General features: G+C 39.8%; 1 protein-coding gene across 1 annotated transcript in view; it reads left to right on the top strand.

Annotated features, from left to right (window-relative positions):
* Positions 1-2,070: 2,070 nt before the first annotated feature.
* XRCC5 (X-ray repair cross complementing 5) overlaps positions 2,071-20,706 on the top strand; it is a 98,008-nt gene continuing 79,372 nt past the window's right edge. Inside the window, exons 1-8 of the mRNA XM_012445966.3 lie at positions 2,071-2,199; positions 5,728-5,841; positions 9,347-9,530; positions 10,418-10,466; positions 11,694-11,816; positions 14,745-14,936; positions 18,521-18,635; positions 20,146-20,284. Coding sequence (XP_012301389.3) covers positions 2,179-2,199; positions 5,728-5,841; positions 9,347-9,530; positions 10,418-10,466; positions 11,694-11,816; positions 14,745-14,936; positions 18,521-18,635; positions 20,146-20,284 — 937 coding nt within the window. The 5' untranslated portion in view covers positions 2,071-2,178. The remainder of the gene's footprint in view (positions 2,200-5,727; positions 5,842-9,346; positions 9,531-10,417; positions 10,467-11,693; positions 11,817-14,744; positions 14,937-18,520; positions 18,636-20,145; positions 20,285-20,706) is intronic.

Here is a 20,706-nt window from a genome sequence, read left to right as displayed (position 1 = left end):
GACAACAACACTGATAAGGTATGGTATGTGACACTAACCAGACCTGACTTCTTTCTGTCCTGTTTCGCCAGAGGCTGGACTCTCCTCGTTTTAGTTTCTCCGTTTGCCACAGGTAAATCTTTTGTTTCTTGGTTAGCCACTTGGGTTGTTTGCCCTTTGCTCCCGTTTTCCCTTTTTGTTTGCTCTTTGTCTGAAAATTTATGCAGTCCTGCTGCCTTCGTTGGGCTTCGTTTCCACTTTTGCTGGAGCAGATTTAGCGGACAACCTCCCAGATCTTCACCGCATCATCTGCTGAGCTGATCTTTCTCTTGGGCATCTTACCCACAGGGAAGGGTAAGTGTCCGTGTCTGCCTGCAGCAGCCCGCGGGAAGCTGAGCAGCCAGGGCGCTGCCGCTCCTTAAAAGTATTTTTTAAAGTAATATTTCAGCTTTTAAATAACTATGCCTTGAGTTTGAATCAAAAGCTGGAAGAACCTCCTGGGCTCCATGAGCACATCTGAAAATGTCTGACTCTACGAGCTTCAGTATAATTTTGGCTTATGGATTCTCCATGTCTTTTCAGCTTCAGTTTTTGCTTTTCCCAGAAACAATTTTCAAGCAGAAGAGAATATTGATTGGACTTGATTTTCTCAGTTTGGGCAGAGGTTTGCAGATACCTTGTAGGTTGCCAGACCCTTCGTTTAGCCACTTGTCAGCCTGGGGTCATTGGATATAGAAAGCAGTTATTTCTAAGCAAGGTACTGTTTGGGCCTGTCTCCCTCAAAGGGGTAGGGGCTGTGGGCTGGACAAAGCACTCGTGATCAAGTAAAGCACTGCGATGACAGCTGCTATTTCTATAATATCTCCCTAGACTTGTCTTTTTTTTTTTTTTTTTTTTTGCTACGGAGTCTTGCTCTGTTGCCAGGCTGGAGTGCAGTGGTGCGATCTTGGCTCACTGCAATCTCTGCCTCCCGAGTTCAAGCAATTCTCCTTCCTGAGTAGCTGGGAGTACAGGTGCGTACCACCACGCCCAGCTAATTTTTGTATTTTTAGTAGACACCGGGTTTCACCATGTTGGTCTGGCTGGTCTCGAACTCCTGACCTCGTGATCCGCTCGCCTTGGCCTCCCAGGATTCGTCTTCTAAATTAAACCTCAACTCCTCCCTTCCAAGCTGGAGCCACTGCTAACTACTGGGAATGTCTAATGCCTTCGGGCGTTTGTGCATGTCATTTTCTCTGCAAAGTAGAATCTCCTTTCTACTTTCGTGTTCCTGAGAAAGTCTACTCTTCTTCAGCAGTTGGTTCTAAGGTTATCACATTCGTGAAGTCTTTCATTATCACACTTTTTAGAAGAAACTGAATCTTTTAGAGAAGTTGTGACTTTCTGCATTCACACTCATACTCAAGGAAATCTAACTCGAAAATAACCAAAAATAAAAAGTAGAAAAAAAACCCATAAAAGAGAAGAAAAAAGCAAATTTTAAAAAATGAAATTAAAAATACAAAATTTTTTTTAAAGTTAAAAAATCTAGGGCCGGGCGCGGTGGCTCACGCCTATAATCCCAGCACTCCGGGAGGCCGAGGCGGGTGGATCACGAGGTCAAGAGATCGAGACCACCCTGGTCAACAAGGTGAAACCCCGTCTCTACTAAAAATATAAAAATTAGCTGGGCATGGTGGCGCGCGCCTGTAGTCCCAGCTACTCGGGAGGCTGAGGCAGGAGAATTGCTTGAACCCAGGAGGCGGAGGTTGCGGTGAGCCGAGATCGCGCCATTGCACTCCAGCCTGGGTAACAAGAGCGAAACTCCGTCTCAAAAAAAAAAAGAAAGAAAATCCAACTCCAGAGCTCTGACTCAAAATGCCGAGAAGGGCATTTCTCTCATTTATTCTCAATGAGAGAAAAGGGAAGTGAATCTTTAAGTGCTTAAGTGAATCGTTAAGCGAATCTGCCATACTAGGGTCTCCCGCATCTCAAAAGACCAAAGGTTCCCGACTAAGGCGGAACAGAGGGAAGCTGCGCATGCTCGGCGAAAACCTGCGCATGCTCAGAGCTCCGGGCAAGACTTTCCCCGCCCCTTTTAGGCCTAGCAGGAAGCGAAGCGGCTCTTCCCGCTATCTGCCGCTAGTTTACCGGAAGCGAGTTGCGACTCGGCAGGTTCCCGCCCGGAAGCAGCGAGCAAAGCGCCTGAAGACCGGCAACATGGTGCGGTCGGGAAATAAGGTATAAAGAAAGCCATGGCCTTGGGCCTTACCCATGCCGGGGATCTAGAAACCGTGCTTCGGAAGCAGGAATCGTGGGATCATGGCGGTGCCAAGGAATGGGGCAAGAGAAGATCATGGTGGTGGGCTCAGTCAGGAGGGCCGGGACGGAGAGATGCGCTATCAGAAAAGCTGGGGATTTGGGGTTTCAAGACCTGAATTTGAGCTTCGCTGACTCTCCAGCTTTTCCACTATCCGCCAATCCCAACCCTCTTCTTCCTCTCTACCTGCTCTTTGTCTCACGTCCCTCCCCACGCGCCTCCCCCTCTCCCGCTTTATCCCATTCCACCCCCCCAACTCCACTTCCTGTATTATTTCTGAGCCTGTGTTCTTGAAATCTCTATGATTATGAAAATTAGCGATGGTAAAGCAACTACACCACAGGGATTATTGTAAAATTTCAGAGAGGGACTGTGACTAAAATAACTTAAAATGTGAAGTGTCGTATTGTTACCTCTATAATAACGTAATATCTCGCATTTATTGAAAGCCTACTCTGAGATATGGATCTAAACCTTTTATTCCTATCTCATTTAATCTTCACAATCCTTTTAAGTGGAAGTTATCCCCATTTTGCAAGTGGGAAAACCGAAGAATAAGGGACTGTTTGGTCTCCATGGGCTTTTCGTGGTGAAATCCGGATTTGAATCCAAACTGTCTGGTTTCAGGGCCCTGGAGAATCTCTGTGATGCTAGAAATCTATGACCGTTGGTGTCTCAGATCAATAACGGAAATTACAATGAATTTTGAAGTGACTTTTTTTTTCCAACATAAAAGAGTGGCAGTTGCCTCTGAAGGGTCACTAGAGGGAGATATGGTTCCAGGGATTAATGAATTAATTCATTCAATACAGATAAACAAGATATGAGTTCCAGCAACTGATCCCTTGTTCCCTCAACTCATTGAGAAATGTCGATTAAGACGATCATGAACTCTTAATAATGCCACTCACCTCCTTTGTTCCTCCTCCTTCAGCTGCTGAAAACTTTGTAGCTGTAGTGGAGGAGCTGTTTGTGGCAGATGGATTGGAAGTAAAATTCTAACAGCCTGGATTGGTTCAGTATAGAAATGAAGAGTTGCTATGTTGCTCAGTTTCTCTTTCCCAGTTTTCTTATTGCTGCCAGATAGGAACTCAAATATATAGACCATTCTTCTGCTTCCAGACAAGAAGTTCCATATTTGAAACCCTCTGATACATGACAAAAGTGCTTTAGTTCTCTAGAGTTTTCTGGTTTAAAAGTAGCTTTTATGTATGTGTATCAAATAAGTGCAGCAGCATATTTCGTGACTCTTTTTTTTAGATTATTATGCCCCAGGCATTGCAACTGGGATGTATGTTTTACGTTCTCAAAGGAATTTTGTAGTTTATTAGCACCTTTTTTTCCCCCAAATCTATTTTTACTTCACAAATCTCTTAATATTAGTACATTGTGTTGTTTATAAAATAGTGAAAAATCTTTCCTCTTCATGTATTGCCTGATATATAACCACATTTAGAAATCATCTATAACTTCCCTGATAGGAATTCATTCAGGTTTTTTAACCATTGCTAGGGTCAAGAGGTCACTTTTAAAAAAGAGTAGTTTCTTTATTGATCACTTCTAAATGTTATTTTTTTATCCCCTGTATGGAGTCACACCAGTCTCCCTATAATTTCTATCTGTTAATCTGGTTATCTTTCTTGAGACCAATCCTTTTATACAACAGCTGTCAAATATCTGGAAGGAGGCCAGACAGAGTGGCCCATGCCTGTAATCCTAGCATTTTGGGAGGCTGAGGTGGGAGCGTTGCTTAAGCCGAGGAGTTTGAGACCAGCCTGGGCAACATAGGGAGACCCCATCTCTACAGAAAAATTTTAAGAATTAGCTGGCACAATGGGGTGCATCTGTAGTCCCAGGTATTTGGAAGGCTGAGGTAGCAGGATCACTTGAACCTGGGAGACGGAGGCGGCAGTGAGCCATGATCATGACACTGCCCTCCAGCCTGGGTGATAGTGAAACCATGTCTCAAAAAAAAGGAAAAAAAAATGATGGGGAGGAAAACTATTATGTTCCTTTTAATCATCTCATCTGGCTTAAATATCTAGTTTTTTTCCCACTGTTCTTTACATTATGTATTCTTCAGAGTCTTCCCTAACCTGCTCATTTCATGTTCATTTGTAATTAATTTTCCTGGTAACTGTGAGCCCAGAGCTGCTCAGTTTGTTTGATCAATACAAAGCACGGCTGAGACTATCAGTCAGAGTCAAGGAATAACTCCAAAAATGACCTTAAACCTCATCTAGTCCAACAGTTTCCTGCCTTTTAGTATTATAAACAGTGAGATTGACATTCCCAAGGACTCAGAACTAATTGGTAGGAGAGATGGGACTAAGTCCCAGGTCTCCAGATTGCTATTATCTTTTTTCACCAGAAGATCCTTCTTTTCCTTTCTCGAATTCACTATACTGTTGATACAGACTAACATATTTAGGCATATGAAGTGAGATAGATGTAGGGAATGTGGTGTAACAGTCATATCACATTGTTGATTGATTTTATAATTCACACTGAAATTGTGAGTTGCCATCAGTCCAGGTCTCTTCCAACTTGTATTCAGGTAAAATTTGGAAGCCAGGTATAAATAACTTTACATGTATTCCTTTTTGTTTCTGTTTCTCTTATTTCCTGTATTTTCTACATAGATGATTGCTGTGTAATGGCTTGTGCCTTTGCTTATGTGATTCTGTCTGTAACTTCCTTGTTTACTTGATTGACTCCTACTCATTCTTTAAGATTCACCCAAGAAAATCCACATTCAGGAAACTTTTTCTGTCCCTTACCACTCTCATATCCCCTCCACCAGTCTTGAGTGGATGGATGCTTCTTTTGTGTCTCTCAGTGCCCACTGCATATTTCTGTCATGGAACATTGTTCTGGTATTATTTGTTATCTGTGTCCTCTACTAGAATAGATTTGGTGTCTTTATTTTAGATCATCGGTTTATAAACTGACTAAAATTGTCAGGGTATACCTCTTAGCATATATCTAGATTGTAGCAGTCACCTGTTGTAACAGAAACGCTTCATAACAAATTATGCCCCAAATTAGTGACTTACAATGAAGACATCTGTTCTCGTGTTTGTAGGTCCGCAGATCAGCTGCAGTTTGCCTGATGCATATTGTACATAACTGGGCTTAACTCTGGCCTGCAGTTTGGCTTCATATCTGCTCATCATTGGTTTCTTCAGGCCAAAGGAGTGGCAGCTACCTGGAGCATGTTCCTTTCCTGCTAGAAACTTTTGTAGCTTTTAGAAAGTATCAGGACTATTCAAGGGTTTTCCATAGTGAAAATTTATGTCTTACATTCTTTATGTAGGACACATCCCTTCCCTTTCTCACACCTTTCCTAAATACTGTTATAGGTTCGTGAATACAATAAGGAAGGTACAGTCTTATAATCTTTTCTTATGACTTATTTTCTCAAGTACTCTTTGGAACTTTGTTTCTAGGCAGCTGTTGTGCTGTGTATGGATGTGGGCTTTACCATGAGTAACTCTTTTCCTGGTGAAGAATCCCCATTTGAACAAGCAAAGAAGGTGATAACCATGTTTGTTCAGCGACAGGTAAGTTTCAGATTGACACTGAGCTTGTAACCCATGTTTGAACTGCTTGTTGCCTCTACCTACTAATGCAAGATACCAGCCTCCTTATAGTGTCCAGTCCCTCTGTTTGGGGGAATCTGGGGAGTTTCCTTGCATGTACTCACATGCAAGTCCCCTACCACTAAAGTCTGATATTTTTTCTTCCCTCATTTTGGCCCCTCCACTGGATATTACAGTTTTTATCAGAAACAAGAGGCAGTAAAAAGTAACGCTTAAAAGCACAATCTCTAGAGACAGATGGCTTGGGTTTAAATTCTTGCTCTGCCATGTCATTTATTAACCTTGTGATCTTGAACAAGTCCTTTAACTTCTTTGCCTAGTTCAGGTATCTTTTGCTGTGTAATCAACTACCCCAAAATGTAGTGTCTCAAGTAACATTTTAAAAACTCATCATTCATGGTTCTGCCAATGACTGGGTCACTCAGTTGGGTGATTCTCTATTGAGGCCTCTTAGGCAGTTGCAATCAGATGGCAGCTGGGACTGGAGTCATCCAAAGGCTCAGCTGGACCAGATGTCCAAAATGGCTTACTCAAATGGCTGGAAGATGATGCTTTCTAGTGGCTGTGAGCTCAGTTGTGGCTATCCATTAGAACCTCTACCTGTGGTTTCTGTATAGCTTGAATTGTCACATGAAGCAGCTGGTTCTAAGGAGTATCCCAAGGGTGAGTTTTCTATAAGACCCTGCCTGTGTGGCTTCTTATGACCTATTTTTAAAAATCCCAGAAAGTCGTTTCTGTTTTCTGTTAGTCAAGCAAGACACTAAGGCTAGATAATATTTAAGAGAGGAGAATTAGACTCCTGCTCTTCATAAAAGGAGTAGCCTACAAATACAGGGAGAGAAGGAATGGATGGTGGCTATCTTGGAGGCCAACTACTACAGTGCCTCAGTGTCCCATGTGTAAAATGAGAAAAATAATACCCGTCACATAGGGTTGTTTTGAGGAATAAAAGAATTAATGTAGATAAAGTGCTTAGAACAGCGCTTGGAATATTGTAAACACTATGTAAGCGTTAGCTATTTTTATTTCTGCCCCTTCTACTTGGTATGACTGCCATTTTTGCTCAGTCCAGGAAGTCCTGCTTCATTCACTGTCTTCTGCTGCTCCTTCTGGACACTTACTGTTTCTTCTGTGTGTTTCCATTTCCGTTGGGCACTACTACTTCCCACGTGTTATTCTAGATTTTTGAAAATCCTGATGACCTGGAGTCCTTGAGGTGTTGGTGTCAAGGAGGGTGCTCTAACCCTGTTCTTGGTTATAGTTGGGTTCGTGGAATTCGAGTAGCGTGGCTGTGCCGCAGTATGCTGTTAGAGAAGATAGTTAGACCTGAGCAGGGCAGGAGAGAGGGCCCCCGAGAATGTTGGGCATTTGTGAAGCCATGGTTAGGCAGTTAAAAATCAGCCCTCTGAAGTGATGACCAGGGCAAGGAAGGGTCCCCAAAGCTGTCAGATTCTCACCGAGGGGAGGACAGGCGGGCATAAAACTATCACTCTAAGGTAATAAGTGGCCATGATTGGCGCCAGGAATTACAGGAATCTTACAACAGACAGAAAACACCTGGAGTTGAGCAAGCCACAATCCCTAAGGTTTCGAGCATGCCCGGTAAAAGCAGGATGGTGAAATATAACCGGTATAAAAGCTTCCTCTGGGGGCGCTCGACCAATAAGGGCGAACTGCCTCTAGTGAGCACGCGCATGACCGGTAACCCCAGCACGCCTACGGCCCCCTTCTAAGCGCTAGCAGGGCCAGTGCGCATGCGTTAATTAATTAGGCCTGCTTAAGGGAGGAACAAAGGAGACTGGGAGCCCGGGAAAAGACGCGGGGAGGAGTCTAGAAACAACAAAGAAGGACGCAAAGCCCTTGATTTTTCGCGTCGTCGTTTGTGTTCTCTTTCGTGTACTCTTCTTTCTCCAGTAAACTCTCACCTTGCTTAAATAAATTTTTCTCCTGCTTTAAACCTTGCCTGTGTCTGTCGTTTGCATTCTTTACTTCGAGAAGACTAAGAACCAAAATTGCTGCAGAGTCGCCATTCCGGAGTTTCTCGGGAGAACTGCCGACTCATCCCAGTAACGAGAGTATAGGCGTTTTTTTGTTTGTTTTTGTTTCAAAGAGAAAGAGTCAGACTCAGGAAGGCTGGAGGATAAAACCTAGTGCCAGTCTAACTGCGTTCAGAATTTCCTCCCTTCCCATGACAGATTTTGTTTGGGGTAAGATTACCTTGCTTAAGATGGATGCTTGACTAGGCGGCAGGTACCCGCCCAGCCAGTATGCTAGACATATTTGAATCCAGTAGCAGGCACCATTACTCCCTGTACAACTGGAAATTGTAGTTGAGTTGTTTACAGACTAGAGGATTGAACAGACCCAACAAAAATTAAGAATGACAGAATGCTCTTCTCTCTCCGTACAGCACTCTTCCCTATCAATGTAAAAAGGCTTAGGTTAATAATTCGAATGGGACAGGACTGCCCTTTGTGTCAGATACCATTTTTTGTTTTTATATTTTATTGTGAAGGATTTCATAAAACGTAAATACGGAGACTATACAGGAAACCAATTTTCCCATTGTCTTATGCTATAATGTTTTAGCATATTTGTTTGATTTCTTTTTTAAATCAAGTATTACAGATAAACTCGAAGTCCCTTCCTAACCCTTTTTGTTCTCTTCTCCTTTTCTCAGAATTTTGGTAGCTATTACTGTGTATATTTTATAGTATTGGACATAAGTAAATAGTATTGTGTAAAACTGTCAAAAGTGTATGTAAATTGTTTTATATGGTACATGTAATTCTGCAGCATATCTTTTCTCAGCCTATGTTTTTTGAGATCTATTCATGTTGATAATGTGTTGCACAAATTTATTCAATTTTATCGGAGTGTGATAATGCATTGTATAAATATTCTGCAGTGTATTTTTGCATTCTCCTGTTTATTGATAGTTTGCTTCCAGTTTTTGCCCTATTAGAAACAGTGCTGAAGTGTAAACTTCCTGTCTATTGTCACCTTGCATACATGCACAAGAATTTTTCTAGGGTATACTATATATGCCTGCCAGTGAAATTGCTGAGATACAGGCTATCTCACAATTTTTTTTAACCTCTGGGAAATTTAAACCAGGGATAGACATTCTGTAAAAACATACTAAAATCTTTTCAAATTATCCATGATTGGTTGTCTAATTGAGAATTAGAGTTTGCTTTGACTGGAAGTCATCAAGAGCACTTACCGCCCTCCTATTTCCACACACCAACTTCTGCTGAAATGAAGTGTGAGACTTATAGTCAATTTAAAAAATCTGTTTAGAACCTAAGAATTGTCATTGTCCGTAAGTTTCCGTTTCATCTCACCCAATACTATATGGATTCAGGGACCTGCCATGGTTATGCCAGAGGTATGGTGGTCCTGCTCCCTGAAGGTTAGGTATTTTATTGCTTTCAGGTTGTTCTAATATGGTGTTTTTCTCTAGGTGTTTGCTGAGAACAAGGATGAGATTGCTTTAGTCCTGTTTGGTACGGATGTCACTGACAATCCCCTTTCTGGTGGGGATCAGTATCAGAACATCACAGTGCACAGACATCTGATGTTACCAGATTTTGATTTGCTGGAGGACATTGAAAGCAAAATCCAACCAGGTTCTCAACAGGCTGACTGTATCCTTTTTCTGCCAGGGAAGACTTTAAGAAATTTCCTTTATTCTGGAAATTGTAATGCAGTTTGATGAGACACCCCCAGAATTTCAGCTATGAGTATATGGGAATATTTTGCTCTGAGGAGGGGGAGGTAATGTGATATAGTATTTAATGTGAAATTAATCAGTTTAGGTGCCTGCCAGCCCTCCACTCACTTGCCTATTCTCTGCATGGGTGATATTGAGAGGTTGGGAGGCATAGTAAGGGGAAAATCTAGGGAATATATGTGAGTATTGACTATATGCAGAGGGTTTTGGTGGTGCTTGCTCGAAATGTTTGGAGGAGGATAAAAGATATTTTAAAAAGAGCATCCTCTTAATGTTCTCCACTTTTTTCTGGATGGAAGATGTTTTTGTGCCAGAAATCAGATTGATTCCCAAAGTGTGAGATTTCCGGTGTATTCCACAGCTCCCTAATTTTAAGGGATTACTCTTGCTGTTTTTCTAATTAATTAGTAGTGCTATTCGTGATCACTGGGAAGTGCTGTTGTGTTAGGAGCAACTTGCAAATGCTACATTATGGCTCACTTCATATTTAAGAATGGACTGTGACCACCAAAAATTGGTTCTAGATACTATTAAATGGCATAATTTTTGGGGAAATGAATGCAATGTGTTAGGTTACCTTTTGTTTATATTTCTTGGTTGTTTTTGTCAGGATATATACTTTGATATGTAGCATGTATGAATATATGTTAGTGAACTTTTGAAGAAGGACACTCAGGCAAGTACTTTAAGTCATCACATAGTTCAGTGTCCACAATTTCTAGCACAGTGGACTTCATTGGAAAGAGTTGCGTGTTCACGGCATGAAGAGACTGGTGATATCCCTGTCCTTAACTAGCTGAGTCCTGGATGCACTAATTGTGAGCATGGATGTGATTCAACATGAAACCATGTAAGTGTTCCAAGGAAGACAGCGGGAAGTGAACCTTTCTGCAAAAATTGTATGGGTTAATGTATTGAATGTACTTTGATTCATTGTTAATCAAGCAGCATGTTTGTATGGCAAAAGAAACATTTTGTAGAGTTGAATGGTTCAGTCCAACCTCTCTGTTTTTTTAAAAGTTTTAAAAGAAGAAGGGCTCTACTGAGTATTTCTCTGGGACAACATTTGGCTTATTTCAGTTTACTTCCTATTAGACTTAAGCTGAATTACCAGGAAGTTTTCAAAATGCTAAGTGGTATAATCCATATGTCATTGATATTAAGTGCATAGTAATTCTGATCAACTTCCCTTTTTTTGTTGTGTATGTGTATTTTTTTTTTTTTTTTGGAGGTGGGGTCTTGTTCTGTCACCCAGGCTAGAGTGCAATGGTGCCAACATAGCTCACAGCAACCTCACCTTGACCTCCTGGGCTCAAGAAATCCTTGCACCTGATCTTCCCGAGTAGCTGAGACTATAGGTGCAGGCCACCAATTCCACCTAATTAAAAAATTTTTATTTTTGTAAAGATGGTCTCACTGCTTTGCCCAGGCTGGCCTCAAACTCCTGGCTTCAAGCAGTCCTCCCATCTTGGCCTTCCAAAGTGTTAGGATTACATGCATGAACCATCATGCCTGGCCTGCTTCCTAATTCATTATTTAATTATTGTGCTTTGGAAATGTATCCCTGGAGATGCCCATGTGCATGTACACATACCTCTTGCCTGTCAGGAAAACCATTTGCACTAAAATCCCAGGCCTAAATCTGTACAATCATTTCTCAATCTCTACACATCCTCTGCGAAATCTTGCCATATAAGGTCTGTGCATAGACTCAGAGCAGGATGTTTAGAAAGTGAACCTGAGCAAGGCTGAAGTTACAGTATGCTGGGAGAATTCTTTGTTTACATTCTGCCTCCAGTGGAGGCTGGAAAGGGACCTTTTTTTCATCACATTCGATTTAGGAATCCATAATATTTCTATAATGCTCAGAAATTTTGCCCAAGTTGTTCAAAGTATAAAGTATATCAGGGTTGCTTATGAGTTTAATAAGAACTTAACTGGACTACTAGAATGTAATCTCGTTTATTAACTGTGTCTAGATCCATTGCTAAGCTTCTCTCCTCAGTGACCAAGTATATTTGAATTTGTAGAAAATAATTCAGGAGAATGATTTCTTAATATGAAAACTCTCTTTTAGAGGAAAGAAGTTTGAGAAGAGGCATATTGAAATATTCACTGACCTCAGCAGCCGATTCAGCAAAAGTCAGCTGGATATTATAATTCATAGCTTGAAGAAATGTGACATCTCCCTGCAATTCTTGTAAGATCCTAAGAATAATGCATGTATACAAATTCTCTGCTTTCCTAATACGGTGAATGGGACTTCCTTATAGAGTACTTGGTTTATGGGAATTTTCACTTTCTGTTCCAAGGCTGAATCTGTCAGATGACTGACTACTCAGCAAACATGTGCTGATTACTCTCTGTGTTCTAGGAACTGTTCTGAATGTTGGTGACAAAGAGATGAAAGTCAGTGATACAGAAGAATTGAGCTTAGTATCAGATCATTTTTCCATGTTCTTAGACTCAAAAAATTGCAGAATTAGAATATCCTTTGAGGATATTCAGTATATCTCCTTCCTATGTAGAAAACTTTACCCAAACGGTTACCAGATTGATGGGTTTTTTTCCCCTTAAACAGCTCTAGAGAACTGTGTCCTGCAGAGAGTGGATGGATGTTTTAGGGTAGACAGGAATGCCAACTTAGGAATCATTCTAAATATATAACATGTTTGTATTTAACTCTTTTCAGATCCAAAAGATGTAGATACATAGATAAAATTTAATTTGTTTATATGTATTCAGAGATGGGGTCTAAAACTTTAGGGGAAAAATATATATTTCACATTTTGTTAGGGAGAGAGTTCCTCCTCACACAATAACTTGAATTTTCCCTCCAGGATTTACTTTATCTTACACTGCTAATAAAAATTTCTTTCACACGCTAACACTTCCTGCTGCATTTGAAACCTATCTTTTCTTGTCCTATTTTTGGTGAAAGTTGAGTGATGGTATAGGATGTTGAATTATTAATCTTCTGTTGCTTTTCAAATTGAGAGCTTTGCCAAGAAGTCTAGTTCAGAAGCCTTTGGCTTCTTAAAGTGCCTGCCAGGGGACATTAAGAACTTGTTTTGCATGTATGAGTAGTCTTCTCTAAGACTACTGAACAACATCTCCTTTTTGTAGGACTAGAAAAAGAGTTCAGAATAACCCATCAAACCAATACTTATTAAGACAGTACTTCAGAGAAATTAAGTGCTTTTTAAGTGACACTTCTTATTGAGTTGAGGTTTTTCTCAGTACTTCAGAAGCCCAGCTCAGCTTCTGGTCCCTGTTCATAATCTCAGGATGCCTTTACATGGTAGAAGCATACTGTACTTCTGTGAATGTTATTTGAAAGGGCTACTCATTTTTTCGATAAGCAATACAGAAAAGTGCAGAAGAGGAAGCATACATTGCCTTTTCTTTTATTTGCTTTTTATTTGGTTGTATTTTTTTTCTTGGATAATAAGCTTTCTTCCTGTGCTACAAACCTCCAGCATGCAAAGTAGAGTTCATAGTTTTTATTGTTTGGTGTATTCCATGTACAATTGATTTTTCTAATTGGACTAAAAAAATGCCAACAGCTCAAAGAAGCACTGTGTTCGGAGCAGGCTTGTTCCTTGGACATAGTTTTAAATTTATTTTGTATATATTTTTTATTATTTTTATTTTTTTAGAGATAAGGTCTTGTTCTGTTACCCAGACTGGAGTGCAGTGGCACAGTTATAGCTCACTGCAGCCTAAAACTCTTGGGATCAAGTGAACCTCCCACCTGAGCCTTTTCTATAGCTGAGATTACAGGTGTACGTTACCTTACCCAGCAGTTTTTAGGTTTTTTGTTTGTTTTTTGTTTTGACATGGAGTCTTGCTCTGTCGCCCAAGCTGGAGTGCAATGGCATGATCTGATCTCGGCTCACTGCAACCTCTGCCTCCTGGGCTCAAGTGATTCTCCTGTCTCAGCCTCCCGAGGAGCTGGGGTTACAGGTGTGTACCACCACACCCAGCTAACATTTGTATTTTTAGAGAGGCGGGGTTTCACCATGTTGGCCAGGCTGGTCTTGAACTCCTGACCTCAAGTGTTTTCCCCCACTTTGCCTCCCAGAGTGTTGGGATTACAGCTGTGAGCCACTGCACCCGGCATCGTTTTTAGTTTCTTCTACTGACTACTGAGGAAGCTTATTTCTGATCTAATGCAGAATAGACAGAACTGTTATTGTAACTTCTTCTTCCAGGATAACTTCCTTTCTCTTCACTTCTACGTCATTTGTCCTTTTCTAGTTGATGATAGGGAAGCAGCAGTAACCTGATGCAAACCCCGTGTGTCACACTTTGCTCCCTGGAAACTTTTTATCTAATAAATAATGCAGGACATGCAAATTACATCATGTTGCATTTGCTAAGTATATGAAGAAAAAATGTAAATAGAAAGCCCTATTAAGAGTAGCAAATAAAATGAGAAATTGCCTTAAAAACAAATTTATTTCTCACAGTTCTGGAGGCTGGGAAGTCCAAGATCACAGGACTAGCAGATTTGATATCTGCTGAGAGATCTCTGCTTCCAAAATGGTGCCTTATTGCTGTGTCTTCCTATGTCAAAAGGGCTAACACTGTGTGCTCACATGATGGACATAAAAGGCAAAGATGACAAAAAGCCTCTCCCTTCAACCACTTTTTTAAGGTCACTCATTCCATTTATGAGTTCCCTACCCTTAGGACGACATTACCTCCCAAAGACCCTCTGTCTTAATACTATCGTATTGGTGATTAGGTTTCAACATAATGATTTTGGGGACACATTTAGGCCATAACAACGTGGAAGAGGCTAGTCTGAGAGAGTAAAGCCAGCGTAAAGGCAAATGAAGGTAAAATAGAGAGTAATCCTTGTGACAGTTGAGACCCTGGGATTTCCTAAGGCCTTGTGCCACCCTGCCCTTTCAATTGTTTGGTTATATAGGCCAGTGATTTTTTCCCTTTTACAAATCAAAGGTTTCAGTCACTTGAAACTGGGAGAAATAAGCTAAGATAGGTAAGAGTCATTTGACAGATGAGAAATTTGAAGTTTGGTAAGGTTGACTGATATGCTCATTTTCTCATAGCTGCTGAGTGACAGTTGGAACCTTAACTACTGTTGATCTTTCTTTAATAGCTTGCCTTTCTCACTTGACAAGGAAGATGGAAGTGGAGACAGAGGAGATGGCCCCTTTCTCTTGGGTGGCCATGGGCCCTCCTTTCCACTAAAAGGAATTACCGAACAGCAAAAAGAAGGTCTTGAGATAGTGAAAATGGTGATGATATCTTTAGAAGGTGAAGATGGGTTGGATGAAATTTATTCCTTCAGGTAAGAATTGAAAAATTCCTGGGAATTTTTAATTGTATCTGCATAAATTTCTTTTGTGATTAGAGGTCACACAAATGTTTTCTTCTTCTGGGCAACTCTTGAATTAGTCCATACCTTAATATTCTGAGTTTTATTAAAGAAATGGTACCCCACTTTTAATTACCCTTTTTAAAGTTTGTGTTCTTGGCACACATTTCTCATTTATTTCCAGAACCTGTGTCAGTGAAGTTTAGGAATATATAGATACTATGAGAAATTAACAAGTCAAATTGCAAAAGATGAAATAGTAGATTTCTTCATTATGCCAAGCTTGGGATACATTTCTTGAGACCTTTCTTTTCATACATCTACAAAAAAACATTCTTAATTATAGAAAGTGGTCTCAGATTTGAGATGGTCAGTATCTTCCTATCATCAATTAAGGTTTTAGAAAGTAACACATTATGGTATACTGATTTTTTTTTTAACTTTTGATCACAAAGTAGTTTGATCAGGTGAGAAAAAAAGACAAAAATCTACAATGCAAAGAATTCATAGCCTACTTATTTTCTGTGGGCTTTGGAAAGGCAAAATGATTTTTAAAAAGTGAACTCCCTGAAGTACCATATAATGATAAAGCAAACTTTTTTCAACCATCCAGCTAGAGACTGTGGAAGAGACCATCTCCTTTATCCATCTTATTCTTGGTTGCAATTGGACATACATGCATTTTGAGCAGAGAACCTAAGAAGGATCAGTGGCATCTAGAATAGTCTGTGTCTATCAGGGATAATACTGCTTGATATTCATGAATTATTTACAAATTATCAATCAGTACACAAAATACAGGCTGTTTAAGCAAATTGAAATAATGATTCAACAACTCAATTTTTTTTAAAAGTAGCTACAGTGTGTATCTTCTTAATATTTTTTCTCAACCACCATTTTTAATATTTCTGATGAGCTGTAATTGACAAAAGCTATATTCTGATTTTCTAAGTACAGCCTTGAAAAATTATAGGTAAATGGAGATTCAGGAAACAGAATTGAAATTGCCCACAGTATTGCCCTAGGAATCAGTGAGGAATCCTGTAAGACGAAGTTTCTTGGCCTAATGTGTTCTTGTCGCAATATGTACAGATATGTGTTCCTAAGTTTGACTTTCAAATTTGGGAATAAATGCCTTAAGCTAACATATTAATCATGATATCATAAAGAAAAATTAGGCTGGGCACCGTGGCTCAACCCCTGTAATCCCAGCACTTTGGGAGGCTGAGGCAGGCGAATCACCTGAGGTCAGGAGTTTGAGACCAGCCTGACCAACATGGTGAAACTCTGTTTCTACTAACAGTAGCAGTAATTAGCCGGGCATGGTGGTTCGTGCCTGTAGTCCCAGCTACTTGAGAGACTGAGGCAGGAGAATCACTTGAACCTGGGAGGCGAAGGTTGCAGTGAGCCAAGATCATGCCACTGCACTCCAGCCTGGTCGACAGAGGAAGACTGTTTCAAAAGAAAAAGAAAAATTAGAGGCCGATATAGATAACTCTTTAAAAAGTGTGTGTGTGTGTGTGTGTGTGTGTGTGTGTGTGTGTGTGTTTGTTTTTAATTTTTCCAAAGCATAGCAGGTAGGGAAATTATTGACTATGCATTGTTTTAGCAATTTGAAGCTACTTTGATTTTAGGTCTGCCGTGAAGATGTAGACCAGAACTTTGCCATCCAATACAGTAGCCGTTAGCTAAATGTGGCTTTTTAAATTCCAGTTAGTTAAAATTAAATGCATTTTAAAATTGAGTCCCTCAGTCACACTAGCTGTTTTTCAAACGTCTATTGGGCTTGCATGGTTAGAAATAGAACATTCCTATCATTGCAGAAAGTTGTACTGGACAGCACTGTGTGGATCTTAGGAAGATAACTTGACATCTACTTGGGGAGATTGAGCTGTACTGCAGAACTGAGCCAGTTGTTCTCAGATTTTTTTTTTTTTTGAATCAGAGTCTCAGAGAGGCATGCAGTGTCTCTAACAGATCTGAAAGAGATCCTACAGTGCTGTGATCTCAGCTCACTGCAACCTCTGCCTACCAGGTTCAAGCGATTCTCATGCCTTAGCCTCCTGAGTAGCTGGGATTACAGGCGTGTGCCACCATGCCCTGCTACTCAGATCTTATGTATTAGATACCCATCTTTAGAATTTCCCCTGAAATAGAATCTAAACCTCATGGTGATTTTAGGCCATGAGGTTTAGATTCTCTTTGACTAGTAATGTTGAGTGGGACACGTTAGACCTCGTCCAGATCATTCATCCCTCAATAAATCCAAAGCCATGGTGTACCATAGGCTTTGGAAGCTGGGTGTCAGGTAAAACATCTACTATTCATTGTAAATTATTTCTGAAAATTGGAGTCTCTTGAGACCTCCCTGTCCGTAACTCTGTGGATAATGTGAGAGAATTCTCTTTACCACTTCATAAATCTGTTTTTTTGTCTGTACCAAGGAGTTCAACCAGAAAGTCTGGACTGTATGTTTTGAGTGTATTTGGTCATTAATTCCTTTGCTGCTTATTTTAGTGAATACCACAAATTCCACCTATCTCCTATCATCTTCCCTGTTGTGTTTCATTAGGGGCCAGATGAAAATATGATTGATCTTCACTTTTGTTTAAATGAAGCAGCGCTCCACAACACTGTGTTTACACCTCTCCCCAGCTTTTCCCAGCAGTAAGAAATGCAGAGTTACCTGCTTTACCTTAAGACTAAATATGAACTAAATTCCTTTATTCCTTGGATCGTCTTTGTTTAACTCTCCCTCTGATATACATATAAAAACAAATCTTTAATATTCAGAATTGGAATTAATGAATTATAGAGTTGTGAGCAGTGATATTATAGGATGGTACACTCCCTTTGATATTCTAGAGCAGAGATTCTTATCCTCAGGCCCATGGTTTTCAGGGAGTTGGTGGTGAACCCCCTTTTTTTTTTTTTTTTTTTTTGAGATAGAGTCTTGCTCTGTAGCCCATGCTGGAGTGCAGTGGCGCCATCTCAGCTCACTGCAACCTCTGCCTCCTGGGTCCCAGCTCAAGCAGTTATCCTACCTCAGCCTCCCGAGTACCTGGGATTGCAGGCATGAGCCACCATGTCCTATTTTTTGTTCTTTTTAGTAGAGATGGGGTTTCACCATATTGGCCAGTCTGGTCTTGAACTCCTGACCTCGTGATCCGCCTGTCCGAGTCTCCCAGAACCCTTCATATTATGTGCAGACTCATTTGTAAATGTGCTTTTATCACATCCTCAAAGATGTCCTTGGTCCTGGAAAAAACGTTAAGAACCTCTGACAGAGTTGAAAGAAAATACTGAATAAGGGGAAGATAGAGGTGTTGTTTTTCACCTGTCAGTAAAGTAATTGAGCTCCTATTTCTTCTAAGCCAACTCACTCATACTCTAGCCATCTCCCAACTTGTGGTTGTTGTTTTCCTGCCATCCCCTGCTGTTTCTCTCTTTATAATTAACTGCAACTCACTTTTCATTCTAGAAAACCAAATGCATCATCCAGCACAAATTAACATTTAAAAAATTATTGCTTTCATTTTATACTTTTCTTTATTAAGTGAGAGTCTGAGAAAACTGTGTGTCTTCAAGAAAATTGAGAGGCATTCCATCCACTGGCCCTGCCGACTGACCATTGGCTCCAATTTGTCTATAAGGATTGCAGCCTATAAATCGGTAAGTGGCAGGCACACATTTTTAACAGAAATGTTACCAGGCAGATAAATATGTGTATATAAGGAAAAGACAATCCATGCGCGTGTTACTCAGAACCATAATTACTGCTTTTCTAGTTGTTCTCCCTGCTCATTTAATCTCTGTTTAGTGTTTTATGTAAAAGGCAGGCTAGGAGAGGAAGTTTAAAGTATTATCTATAATAGAGTTTGATTCCCTCCTCTTTTACTTTCTCTCCATTGATAATTGATTGTTAATGATAAGTTCTAGACCTCACTCTTTTTTAAAAAAGAAAGAAAATGAAATGCATTAAGCTATGTCACTGTAATATAGCAGAAGTATACACAGTGCACCAAAGTTAAGTTCAGTTTTGGAGACTAAGTTACATCTAAGTCAGTTGTGAGTGATCTGATAGTAACAACGTCTGAAATGTAAAAAAGAGTTGAGTTGTTACTGTAAAATTGCATTTTATAATATATGTACATTATATACAATAGCACACTTTAAAAAATGAGTTGTTTTTGGTGATTATTTGATGAAATCTAATTTGAGTAGGAATCTCTGATTCGTGCCTCTACATGAGCCTCCTCGCCTTTTTCCTTTAAGTGTTCAAGATAAATATATAGGAATATTTTAGACATATAAAAAAAATGCAAAAACATGTTTTTATATATTCAGTTGCTTTTTTGTATATTAAAGAACTTAATTCTAAAATATATGATATGTCCCTGACAGCCTTGGGGTAGTTCTTTATTTTAGATTCCATCAAAGCTTAGAATAGTGTCTCTAGGAATGTGAATACCATCTCCCCACTTTCTTGTTTGGCTTCCTTTTCAAATATTTTTGTTGATTTCTGACACAGATATATTGCTTCCTTTTTTTTTTCTGTTGGAAACTATGATAAAATGTGTAGTCCTCTTTTTATTAGATAGTCTGGCTGTACACAGTGGCTCATGCCTATAATCCCAGTACTTTGGGAGGCTGAGGTGGGCAGATCACTTGAGGCCAGGCATTTGAGACCAGCCTGGTCAACATGGTGAAACCCCGTCTCTACTAAAAATACAAAAATTAGCCAGGCGTGGTAGTGCACGCCTGTAGTCCCGGCTACTTGGGTGACTGAGGCACGAAAATCGCTCAAACCCAGGAGATGTAGGTTGCAGTGAGCCAAGATCATGCCACTGCACTCCACCCTGGGCGATAGAGCGAGACTCTGTCTCAAAAAATAAAAATAAATAAGTAAATGAAAATATTAGACGTTCTGAGGTTTTGTATAGAAAGTGTGAATGTAAATATTTGTGGATTACCTTTGGGAGAAAATGGAATGCAGAGTTATCCAGTATATTTTGTTATGAAATAAACTATAATTTTCATAATAGACATGAGCAAACAAAATGATGTAGCTAGAGTAATTGTTCTGGATTTTTGTCTGTGCCAGAGAGTATATTAGGTTTTCATCTTCTATCAATTGGAATCCTAACTTTCCTTGTTTTCCCTTTGTGCTTTCGAATGTAAGATTCTACAGGAGAGAGTTAAAAAGACTTGGACAGTTGTGGATGCAAAAACCCTAAAAAAAGAAGATATACAAAAAGAAACAGTTTATTGCTTAAATGACGATGATGAAACTGAAATTTTAAAAGAGGATATTATTCAAGGTATTTCAGTAAGACTTTTCACTGTTGTCTAAAAGACATTTTCTTCAATGTGATACAATGCAGGCTGGGGTTTGTATTATTATTTGTTTAGAGTTATTTCTTTGAGTTGTAGAGATATAACTATTTGAGAGGATAATGAGACCTAGCTAGGTCCTTTAGCTCGTTTGTTGAGTCTTAAGTAGGTTGGTTCTCAGGAGTACACTTGGGTGTTCCATCTCTGAGTTTTAAATGTCTCAAGTACAGTACTCAATATTTGGCTTTATTTTAAAGTTTGAAACTCACTAGCTAGGAGGATGTTTAAATTAATATGGCTGAACTAAGGTTTTTCTTTTGTTTATTTTTCATTTTTTACTTTCATGGTGATTATTCTTCTAAGTGCCAATTTCAGGTTTTATATCCTACCAGATACGCTTCCTTAATTT

This window comes from Aotus nancymaae, unplaced genomic scaffold (genome assembly GCF_030222135.1).
Source record: "Aotus nancymaae isolate 86718 unplaced genomic scaffold, 86718_ANA_hifiasm-v0.15.2.pri h1tg000008l, whole genome shotgun sequence".
Classification (NCBI taxonomy): Eukaryota; Metazoa; Chordata; class Mammalia; order Primates; family Aotidae; genus Aotus; species Aotus nancymaae.
Note: the sequence above shows the minus strand (reverse complement) of the source record. Positions and strands in the feature narration are given on the sequence as shown.